General features: G+C 37.0%; 1 protein-coding gene across 13 annotated transcripts in view; it reads right to left on the bottom strand.

Moving 5' to 3' along the window:
* Nucleotides 1-12,340, bottom strand: part of PKP4 (plakophilin 4) — a 259,640-nt gene that overhangs the window by 105,854 nt on the left and 141,446 nt on the right. For 12 of the 13 annotated variants that reach the window (XM_053596431.1, XM_053596429.1, XM_053596439.1 and 9 more), the window contains one exon: nt 4,752-4,864. The exons of the other annotated variant lie outside the window; for it this stretch is intronic. In XM_053596431.1, the coding sequence (XP_053452406.1) occupies nt 4,752-4,864 (113 nt within the window). The remainder of the gene's footprint in view (nt 1-4,751; nt 4,865-12,340) is intronic. 13 annotated transcript variants of the gene reach the window in all.

The following is a 12,340-nucleotide window of genomic DNA, read 5'->3' as shown; positions in this document are numbered from 1 at the left end:
GAAAAATAAATAAAAATAAACATTTTTATTTTCCTTTGGCTCACTAATATCATCTTGAACCAAGAAAAGAAAGATCATGTCACAGACAACCTTACTAGCTCTGACACAGGATCCAAATAAGCAGCAAGGAAGATAATTAGGTATCAAATTCCCCATTTTGCTGACCTGACTCACTTCATCTGGGAACGAATCAAAAGCTTCATGGTCAAAAGGAGTAATTCCACTTTCAATTTTATTCAAGCAAATCAGCATTGGAGACCTCATTTCTGTTCTTCTGTGTCCTGAGGTTCTAGTTCTAAGACTGACAGCTGCGGGAACGGGAAGACACAAAGGCGTTCTCTCAAGTGACACAATAAAAAACTCTCTGCCCCCTTTACTAACACACCCTTTTCTCATAGGTGCCTGGCCAGGGTGCAAGCCTGGAGGTCACAGAGCAAAGTAAGGTGTCAATCATCTTCTTCAGGTCCACTGAAAAGCACCCTGGAAGCTGTGAAGAGGGCAGAGAGGAGAAAGGGTAGATGGAACCCCTAAGACAACAGTGGCTAACCCAACGGCTAAGCACCTTTACTTGATGAGCTCGAAACATCCTGGAATCCATCAAGGTTTATTATCTGTTCAAGGACCGTTTGGCTGGGTGCCTGCCTCTGAGAGCCATGGACGCAGGGGTGCAGTGGGCCCACCACTACCCAGGAGAGCTAGCACAGGCATGGAGTTCAGATGAAGGAGAGGACTTTCCCTGAGAAACCTGGGAACTGCTGTAAAGGATGGTTAGCACTGGGCAGCAGGAACACATGGCAATTCAATGGGAGACGGAAGGAGGGTAATCCACGTGGATCCGTTACCATTCCAACCAGAGCTCACTGAAGGAAGAAACCACCTCCCTTACTCACAGCTCTTAAGAATCCATAACAGATCCTGCCCAGCTGCCTGGCCTCCCTTCTGTTTCACACGTTGCACTCTTGGAACAGGAAAACTGTCCCCAACGACAACTTTCAGGAGGTGTCCTCTGCAGACCTAATGGAGTTGTTCACAACCAAATGCCCCGGGGGACACAACTACAAGGGGAACTCTACCTAACACATTCAAATTTGTGACCTGGTTGTACTTTCACATTAACCTGAAATTAAAAAAAAAAGACTCCAAAAAACAAATGCCCGCTTTACTTTGTAACCTCATAAGCCATTAGGTGTTCCTAGAACATATCCGAGATACCACTGAGCCTCCAGGACCACCACAGTGCTGTGCATATTCTCCTCCGTTCTTTGACCAGCCCTGCTCCCCTATCTGTAGGGCCCAGTCATTCACCCAGCGTTCGTCGACTCAGCCCCAGTGACACACCAGGCAGGAAGCAAAGGCACTGAGAACTAGTGAAGAAACACACAAAAATACCACTGATAGGAACAATTACTCACAATACAGGGTGGCTATAAAGTTCACACGCAAAATAGAGTGTGCAATTTTAAAAATGCACACGAACTTTATGGCCACCTGAATATGTTTTACTTATGATTAAAAAAAAACTATTAAATTAGCTAATTGAACTATATAACCTTAAAATTATTTAACATTTTAGAACTTAAAAGTGCATAAAATAATATCCATGCACGTATCAACCACTTCTTTGTGTAACATTTTGTTGTGTTTGTTCCAGATGGCTCTCTTAAATAAAATGTTGCAGATTTGGCCAAAGCCAACCTGGAATCTTCCTTCTCTCTTGCTTTCTAGAGGTACTACTATCTTAAACTGGTCTCATTCCAATTTTTTAAAAGATATGTTTACTCTGCTTGCATAATTGATACCTAATAGCAAGCACTGCTTTATATTATTATGTATATTTAACACAGTAACTGCCAGTTAAATATACATATAAATACGTATACTTAACTTGTGCTACTTTTGAGTCTGATGCCTTAAAGCATATATAATTCATCCGTCTCTTGATCTATCTTGACCCAAAAAACACTGTGGCCCCAAAGAACAACTTTTTTCCCCTAGTGTGGCAGTCAATGTGTTAAAAATTGTGCTAGGTACAGTGACTGACGCCTGTAATCAGATTAGGAGGCCAAGGCAGGAGGATCACTTGAGGCTAGGCGTCTGAGACCAGCTGAGGCAACAAAGTGAGACTCTGTCTTTACAAATAATAAAAATAAAAATTAGCCAGGTGTGGTGGTGTGCTCTTGTAGTCTCACCTACTTGGGAGGCTGAGGCAGGAGGATTGCTTGAGCCCAGGAGTTCAAGGTTACAGTGAGTTATGATTACAGCAACTGCACTCTAGCCTGGGTAATAGGAGCAAGATGCTATCTCCAAAAATTAAAAAAAAAAAAATTGTTCACAGATAATAGTCTTCTGTATCTATTCTTCTGCAACTTGGGGTTTCCTATAAAAAGTCTGTTTGGCAAACATGTCCATGTTGATACATGTAAAACTAATTATTTTAACTGCTCTAGAGTTTGCTTGTGCACAATTTATTCCCCATTTCCATCCTGATGGATAATTACATTCTTTGTAATTTTTTTACTTTTGCAAATAAAGCTGCATCCTTTGTACTTGTTTTACTGTGCACACCTGTCAGACTCTCTCCAATAGAATCTAGTTTTTGGACTAGATTTTAATCCAGCTCTTCTACTTACTGATTCACTTGTTGTCAAGTGTTTTTTAAGGTAAGCATTTTAAATGGCTTCTTGAAATAAAATCAGAATGAATGCAAAAATACTTGATGAACACAGCACACTGTGACACTGTCCTTCCTACCCTCTTTAACATGTCCGTTCTTATTTACATGTTATACTCAGTGCTATAACGTTTCACCTGGATTCCTCAGCTGCAGTGAAGGTGTTGTCATGCAGATGTGGTTTTTCAAATTGACGTTTCAATAGAGGATGAGCACTGGGAAATACTATTCTTGCTGATGTCATTCAGGTTTTTCTGATTTGTGTTTTATAATAACTAATATTGAGCTAATTTTTGGTAGTATTCTTTTCTAAGCTAGGGAATCTTGAGCAATGTGGATAGTTAGATTTGGGTTCTAAACCCACGTATGGTACAAGCTTGGAGTTTGCCAAGGGTGGAGTCCTTTGAAAGTCATGGCTTAATGCAAAGATCTTAAGTTCAAAGTTACATCTTGAGCACACTCTAGACCCCCGTCTTTGGTTCCTGCATGAGTATTAAACTGAACTCTAGAGCTCATTTTGAAGTTTGACAACTGGCCTCAGGCTCCCTGAAAAAACAGCTCCACTACTTCTGGCTCTGGCTTTCCGTTCCTTTTCTATTTTTTTAAGTATCTGGGCATTTTCCTTTCTCTTTTGCCATTTCCTCTAGGTATTGGCTTTTATTACTGACATATCAAGTTTTCTAGGAGTTTGTCTACAGGATTTTTATGTTAACTTAGTTATATTGCTAGAATAAAAGTCTTAACTGAATTCTTTAAGTGTGGAGTTTTCTATTAATATAAAATTCTGTTTTTCTAAACCAGCTGGTTCAAACTTTTTGGAAAAACATAATAGCACATTATTGAGTTTGTGGAATGCTCTTTTTGGTGCTAAAGATACAGACATCTTTTTAAAATACCAAACAGAATTAAAACTAATTTTTGTTTTCATAATTTTAACTTCTTTGATAAACTCTTTCATTGGGTATTATAAAACCAGGCTTAGAAACTTCCAATGTATAATCTTATAGCTTGCTTATAATTTCTATTATGAAAACCTGCCTGGATATTTAAAATGATCACAGAATTTTGTATTTTTTAATAAAGGTTTTATTGACCTTCCTCGTATACTGTGTACCTTACTAAACATATCACAATATATGCAACTGTCAACAGAGATGAAAAATTCATGTAAATATAACTTACCATCCTAATAGTTTAAAATCCAACCAACAATCAGTTAGAAAAGAGAAACTACAAACAGCATTTTATCCGCTAAGAAGATTTTGCCTAGGAATAACAGAAGATACTGAAAAGTAGAACCATCACAAGGTTAGAAATAATTGAGAGAAAAATTACTGAAGGCATACCTACTACAGAGTAAATACACTACACTAAAAAGGCGAGCTACGACAGTATTTTATGACAGCCTTTATACGAATATGTAATCACTAAGAAAGAAATCTACAGATAGGATAAGCAGTGATTTAACCATTTGGAATGTGTGGTCATAATTTTTATAGCAATGATGTTTTTAAATAGCATCAGAAGCTATTTAAATAAAAAAATACAAATTGGGATTAAATGTATTTTTCTGTAATGCACCCATTTTGGTACTTACTATATTTGAATACACCAAATTATTTCATGTAGTAATTAGTTCATGTGATAGTTGAAGAGAGCTCCGAAAAACCCAAAGTAAACTGAAGGCATTTTTAAAAGCTGGTTACGTACTATCATTTGGAAATATTTCTTAGTTATAAAACAAATCAATACTAGGTCTTCAAAGCACCAGACAATTAGTTTTATAAATAATTAGCAATTAATCCTGACAATATCCATCAACTGTGTCTACAAACAAAAAACCAAATTGCTGAAGGCAGCTTTTGCTACAGAAGTTTGCCAATGCTACGTAAAACACTTTAAGCACAGGACTGAAAGGTAATCAATATTGCAAGAGGCCTGTGCAAATCAGAATAAATTGACATTTTTGGTGTCAAATTCAGGAAAGCAAGTTAACAGTAACAACGGTATACAGAATCAGGACAGCCTAATGAAGTGTTTAAGTTGACAGTGAGTAAAGGTAGAGCCACTGGCCCGGTACCTGGTGCTGGCGATGCTTGGTGATTCTGCTCCAAGCCTACATCTTTCTAGCTGACTGGCAACAATCTGCCTTTCCACTTCCAGTTCTCGGGTGAGTCGTTGAAACTGAAGCTCCTGTGATTCAAGGAAACAAAAGGTGTATAAGGCACTGAGGCTTGCTGCTCAGACAGATATATAGATTAATGGATGTCACAGGAAACATAGGAACGCACCCGTAACAGAAAGCTGTAGTGTGGCTTTGTGAAATTCAGATTTTGGATGGAATAGATAACCTACTGGTTCATAGGTTTTTCATGTCTAAAGGCACTAGTCTAACAGCCTTTGTTTGGAATTGTAAACATGTACATCTTTGGGGGATTTTTTGTTTGTGATTCAACTGGGGTTTTTTAAACAGTACTTCTGATGCTGTGCCATAGTAAATTTCAGGTTTGCAGAGACTTAACTTGACGTATCTACATCAGAGGCACAACAATAGGCTCTCCATCGTCAATGCCTAATTTTTATCTCTCTCATATTATAAGTCAGCACAGCATTAAAAACAAATGTTACTCCCTGTGATGAGAATCACTTTACCATGTTTGATACAAAATCTTTTAATTTAAGAAAAAAAATGATTCCAACCCTACAGAAGAATTCTGGCTGTATTTATCTATGATACAACTAACAAAATTCGCTATCGTCCAAATACTATATATGTGCCGCTATGTGAAAGAAGGGAAACAAATGAGAAAGGCTAAGCCACAACATGGAATTGAAACGTATCTTAAAAAGCTGGAAGGACTGCCCGAAGAAGTTATATTCCTCAACCTATGTTGCCACATGAAGGCAAACAAGTTCTATTGTAAGAGATGCTTTAACTTTATTTGTATTTCTCTCATTGTTAGCTTGATGGGTTTTCAATAAATTGAATTCAGGTCATGCTACAAAACCTCTGAAGATCAAATCGAGTATATTACAAGGGCTATAAGCCACAAATAACATCTCCAAGAACACCAGGGCTTCCCTGTGCCATAGTATCTCCTTACAAGTTTACTCAAAGCAAACGCTATACTGTAAGTAGTTAACTTTGACAATGACTGCTACTTCAAAATACTAGACATCTGAACCTAAACTATTACCTAAAAGGTTATTTATGACTATATGTTTACATGTAAAAATTCAATTGAAAAGTATATTGATTCCCTATAGAATCAGGCAAATGTACAATTACTTGACAGTACAGATTTTACAAATTCCACAAACTATTCTTCGGGTATTTATAAGAACCAGTCTCTGAATTCCTTATCACTTTCTGATATTGGAAATCTTTTTCTAATGAACCCAATTGATGTGAGCATATTGGACAGGGCCTAAAAGAATAGCAGCTGGCTCGATAATGCCAAGACAATCCCAATGGCTGAGTGAGGCAATGCCTGCCTCTGTCTGACAGTTCCCAGGCTCTTAGTAAATGTTCAGCAACAAAAGATGAACAGATACAAACTGTGCAACATTCGGTACCAGATCAACATAATCTATAGTGTGTCCCCAAAGCCGTCATATATGAGGGGTGGTGGGAAACTGTAGCTAAATATACCTTTATTTACAAAATATTCATTGCAAAAGTGTACAAAATATTTATAGAACATTCTCTATGTGTTGGCTACCTCTTTGTAAAGTTTTGTAGTGAATATTTTGTAAATAAAGGTACCATTAGCTACAATTTCCCATTTTCCTATATATAGAAACCTTTGGGACATCTTGTATAGTACAAGCTCTGTAAGCTGACCGGTCCCTAAGGGACTGTAACTGACTCGTCAACATACAGAGGCCTACTGCGCTGATACGTACATGTGGTGTATGTCTGGTCTGTGAAAATTAGGTCAACTTAAGGAGGTAGTCAACTATGGAAGTTCTACTTATTTTAAAATGCTATTAGGGTAACCTCACAGTTAATCTTTCTTTGTTCTTCACCAGCATCACTGTTATTATGATAGACTTCCATGGTTTCCTTTATTTTAGTCAATTGTTTACTATACACACCTTGTCCCACAAGACTGGCTGCCTATGCCAAGTTGGACCAGGAAAGGACCATTTGTGAATCCCAAAATATTTCCTGTGCTATCATATTATCTTTGTCCTTTGAGTTCAGTGGCTACTAGGGATTGCAGGCAAGAGTGCTTTCCTCATTTTGGGATTGCCAAAAGTTAACATAACAGGGTAGGATTAAGATATGTTTCCAACAGGAACATATGAAAAAACTTCCACTCCCAGAAAACAATTCCATTGTATAGTAGTATCTCTTTATCATTTTTGTGACTGGCTATGCTACGTTTTAAACAAAATTTCAAGAAAATGGCTGGGAAAATCCCTGCTTGATGGCAGAAGCTGGAATCTAACTTCCTATAATTCCTTCCCAAAGAATCTGAGATGGGTGACTTAGGCTCTGCCACAAAGTAGTGCTCACGCTGGACTGGGACTTGGGTGCTGACACCAAGAAAACAGAAAGCTCTGTTTACTGAAGAAAACAAAAAGCTTGATATTTCTTTTTTGCCCCCTACCTTCTGGCTGAACTTCCTACGTTAGGGCTCAAGATCAAGTTCCTGACAGGCAAATGACCTAAGTGTCTGTGCTTGGTGTCTATGTCTTTATCTGAGTGTTTTTCTTCCACAGATTTGGACACTGTTTCTGTGAGCTTAGTCTCAAGCTTTGTTCTCCAGTCCTTGAAAATGTGAGAATTCACTTGTAACCACTTAATTAACTTCTTTTCTGCTTAATTAGCCATGTCAGTCTCTATTTCTTGTAATTAGGAACCTCGATCGACACATCTATAGAAACCATTTACAGTTGCTGAGCTCCTAGGAAAGCCCAAGTTGCTAGAAAAACCTACGTACCCATGATATAGCCACACGTTTTATTTAAAAGCTGGGTACTTCCTCTAACATTATTATGGACTACGTAAAGTCCACATTATACCCCTACTGGTCAAAGAGCTTGTGGTATTAAATACCACCGACCACTTTTATCAAAATCATTCTACCTATTACGTACCCACCCTTCTCACAAGTAGGACTTCATTTAAGCAGCAAAAGCAGAGTTATCTATCATGAAGCTATAAAGCATGGAAGCTGTAAATGTTATCTAATTCCTGTGAATATTTACAAGCAAAATGTATGTGTTCTTTATTGTAAAATCATTACTATTACCCCGACAGAGTAGAAGTTGAACACCCAAGCACGACTGGCACCAACATGGGGGAGAAGGGTATAGATATCTGACAATTCTATATCCAGGGGCTTCTTGACTGACTAATGAAGAAGACGGCATTATGCAGCCATATAAAAACACATCTAATGATTTCTCAAGTCCTGCCACTCCACCCCTCTAACCTGGGTTGAATCCACCTCCTTCCTCGCCACTCCAATTGTCACTGCCCTAGTTCAAGGCTCACATTAACTTCAGTCTCCTGTGATGACCCCTCAGTAAGTCTTCTCCCTACCATGGTGAGGGGCCTTGCATATGCTTTTCACATTTCTTTCAGATAATTTGCGAAGCTCCCCAACAATCTGTAAGCCTTTCTGAAGGTTTACTGGGCTCCAGGCTTTGTGTTGAGTGTCTTATATGTATGACTTCAGGGCAGTCCCAATAGCTCACATTTCATAGAGAACTGACTTGCCTACTTAAGGTCATTTGAAACCACCTTAGTCTGACTCCTAACCCTATGATGCTATGCCCTGTGGACCATGCCCTTCCCACCCCATCTCATATTCAGCCACAGTCTGGCCCCCAAAGGTCCCCTTTTGGTCTTCTGTCACTCCTCTTGACGCGTCTATGTTGGAGTATTTGTGGTTTCCTACACACAGCACTTGAGGCTCTTCCTCATTTTTCCCGTCCACCTGAAACGTCACCCTCTTATAAACACCTCTGGCGCTTTATCCTACTCTTGGATATGGTGCTCAGCCTTAGACATCTATTGCATTTATTAGGCTGAGTTCTTCTGAAAGAAAAGTGAAATTTGCATTTCATTCATTTATGTATTTCACCAGCTTTCTGCAAAAACTAAAACACAAAAACCCTGCTGATTCATTCAGGATGATTTTATATACTGCATTTTATTTATTAATAGTACATCAAATCGATTGTATAGCTTTTTTTACACAAAGATAAGCATAATATATTATGAATGATCCTTTTTGAGGTTCTTAAAGCATTTTAAATGTAATAATATCTTTAAATGTAGGAAAGGAAAATTAAAAAAATCTATGGTATAAAACAATGTTCTACTTATTAAAAGTCACAGATGTGGAGGCTGAGCTGACTAGAACCTGGGATTCCCAACATTTTGTTGACTGCTTTTTTAAAAAGTCGGCTTTATCAGGAATTTCGCTTTATTCATGGTGGCATGGGCAAGTAAGGTATTTTTTGCATGTCTAATCTCTTGATCCCTCAGGAATCATGCCCTGCCTATCAGATAATCAGGAGTTTGCCAGCCTCAGAATGCTATTTTTGAAAATCTGTCCAACAGTCTGATGTTTTCCATCGTTGAACTAATGCTCTTTATTTTCATTTACTTTTTTCTCCTAAAAAGTAAAATATGTAGATATCTGTGCTAATACAGGCATGTGTATGTAATATGTAAATATAAATAATTCTAGTAGTTAAGGTTTTACTAACTGACATTTAAAATTCCCACTGGGCACAGTAGCGCATGCCTGTAATCCTAGCACTGTGTTAAGACCGAGGGGCAGGAGGATTGCTTGAGGCCAGTTTAAGACCAGTCAGAGCAATACAGCAAGACCCTGTCTCTAAAAAAAAAAAAAGGGTGGGGAAAAAACTAGCAGGGCATGATTCTAAATCCTTGGGAGGCTGAAGCAGAGGATTGCTTGAGCCTAGTAATTTGAGGTTGCAGTGAACTATGATGGCACCATTGCATTCTAGCCTGGGTGACAGAGTGAGACCCCATCTCCTAAATAAATAGACTAAAATAAGATTCCTTATACTTGGGGAAGCCCTAGGAGTCAAATAAATATTGATGCAAAGATACGGACACTTGGGGTCAGTGTCCGTTGCAGTTTTCAATGTCAAAAACACAATGAGATTTTCTTTAAAATGTAATGCTTTGAATATTTGATGAGCTATTACTTTAAAACTTATTAAGAAGTTATGAAAAAAAAGAAAAACTCACTTCAATTCAAGTTGGGGATTAAAGTAGGATGGGAGATCGGAGTGCTCCCACCTAGTAGGCACAATGTAAGGCTATATGGCACACCTCCTGGGACAATGTGAGTTTTGTACCCTCATATTAATCTGAAATTATTTTTTTAAAAAGGAATTATGAAAAATAATGACAACATTAACAACTTGTCTCGCTTTCTGCTACACATACACTATAAAAATATTAGGACCAATAATGTGTATTACCTAATGTTAGATGCTTATTTTAGAGTTAACTGACTATACAATACATGATAATAATGTACATAAATCATTATTTGCAGAAATGAAAAACTTTTAAAAAATGACTAATTTCCCACTTCCTTTATTTGGACTAGTTATTGCGAACACAGCAAAAAATATAAAAATGATAAGAGGAACAACAATAAGGCTAAATTTAATTTTACTTTCTTCAATTGGTATAATAAATAGCCCTAGGGAATTGTAGGCTAATTTTAAAAATGATTACTTTAAGGTTTGGTTAGTGACTTAACGAAATGTAACAGGAAAAAATAAACAAATACCATCTAGTTCAGGTAGATTTTGTTTTGTTTTTGTTTTTTTTAAAATTATTTTGTATTAAATCATAACTTTGTACATTGATGCCTTTATGGGGTTCAGGGTACTGCTTCGATATACAATGTAAAATGCTTACATTGAACTAAGTAACACATCCATCATAATTATACTCATTTCTTTAGTACAGGTACATTTTTCTCTTACAACTCTACTAGGTTTACTTTTACATTTGTTCTTCTTGTTTTCCACATATTTTATGGATGAATGTATAGGGTATCCGTGGGTGTGTCAGCGTTAATAGAATCAGAATGCACATTTATTAGTTGTGCCCTCACCAATTAAGTGATTCCTTGCAAAGACTTATTACTTGGTGCAAGAGGTATAAGAAATGTCCAATTTTTTGGTCTTAACTTTTTAAGTTTTCGTTTTATCTGTATGGCTTCTCTAACATCACTGTTCCTTTCTAAACTTCCAGAAATTAAGCTGGGATTCTTGGGAAATAAGGTTGAAAGAGCAATATTTTATTGATAACCACCAGCTGTATCTACCCTACAAGGAACACTGAGCTGAGGAGAGAGCTGGGGCGTATCTAGGTGTGGGGTGGGAAACCTCAGTACGTGCACATCCCGAGTAACACCCATCTCTGTCCTCAGGCGTACGAGCGCTCTGATCCTGGTGTTCCACGTTTAATGTCTCCCGGTTTTCCTGTCTCTCCTGCCCTTCCTCCTAACATTTGGCTCCTTTTCTTGGTTAGCCTCATACAAAAGTAATTTTAATTTATTCTTTGTAACCTTTATCAAATACGTGCACATTCCCTATTTATTTAAAAAAGCAGACAAATTAAGCAATGTTGCCTTTTACTTGTGTTAGGTTTATATGACTATCAGGAGAAAAGAAAAGAAAAAGAGGAAAAGTTTTAGGAAAAGGACTGCCAGGTGTAAATATAAGTTATTTTTACTGTTTAGACTAATTTACTTGACCGAAAGAATCTTTAAATTGACATATTTATTGAGAATTTTTTTTTTTTTGCATACAATACATGCTTACTTACGTAGAAATCTTTTGCTTAAGTTTGGAACATGTTTATTATCAAATATTATTTGTTAAATCACAGCACAAATAATAACACTGGGTACCACTGAATGAAGGACAATTGTGGGCCGGGCATTCTACATACATTTGTCCCTTCCTTAAAAAGCACAGGACAACTTTGCATTCAGCAATCCTGGACTGGGACACGCAAAATAAATGACTTGCTCAAGGTCACATAATTAGTAAGGGAAGAACTGAACTAGAATTCTAAACTTTTGCTTTTTCCATTACAAGAAACTGAAAAATTAAGGCTATCTTATTTTCTGTTGCTGAGGGTTATAGTTAGAAACTGTAATTGACTTTATTACTTCAAAACTTTCTTCCCAAATCAAATAAAGCCCTGGAATTTAATAAGAATTAAAGAGGCAGATGCAAGTATATGTGGGAATTTACTAAGGACAAAGAAGACATTTCATTCAATGAGAAAAATATTGCTGATTCTAGAAGAATCTATGTATGACTTTAGGATGATAAAGACCTTCAAATAAGACAAGAAACCCCAAAATATTAAGTGAAAAGACAGGCATACTTAACTATATAAAAATAAAACTTTGTATCCAGAAGATCATATAAAGAAAGTTAAATGACAAAAAAGACAGAAATATTTGTAACATATAACAAATAATGAACCAAGAAAAACCTTACACAAATTTTTTCAAAAAACATGATAAAAATAGGCAAAGGATATCAGCAAGCTCCTATAATAAAACACAAATGCTAATTAAAATTGGGAAAATCACTCGATTTCATTTAGTAAGGAGAAAAAAATCAAAGAGTAATGAGATGTCG

Source organism: Nycticebus coucang, chromosome 7 (genome assembly GCF_027406575.1).
Source record: "Nycticebus coucang isolate mNycCou1 chromosome 7, mNycCou1.pri, whole genome shotgun sequence".
In the NCBI taxonomy this organism is placed as follows: Eukaryota; Metazoa; Chordata; class Mammalia; order Primates; family Lorisidae; genus Nycticebus; species Nycticebus coucang.
Note: the sequence above shows the minus strand (reverse complement) of the source record. Positions and strands in the feature narration are given on the sequence as shown.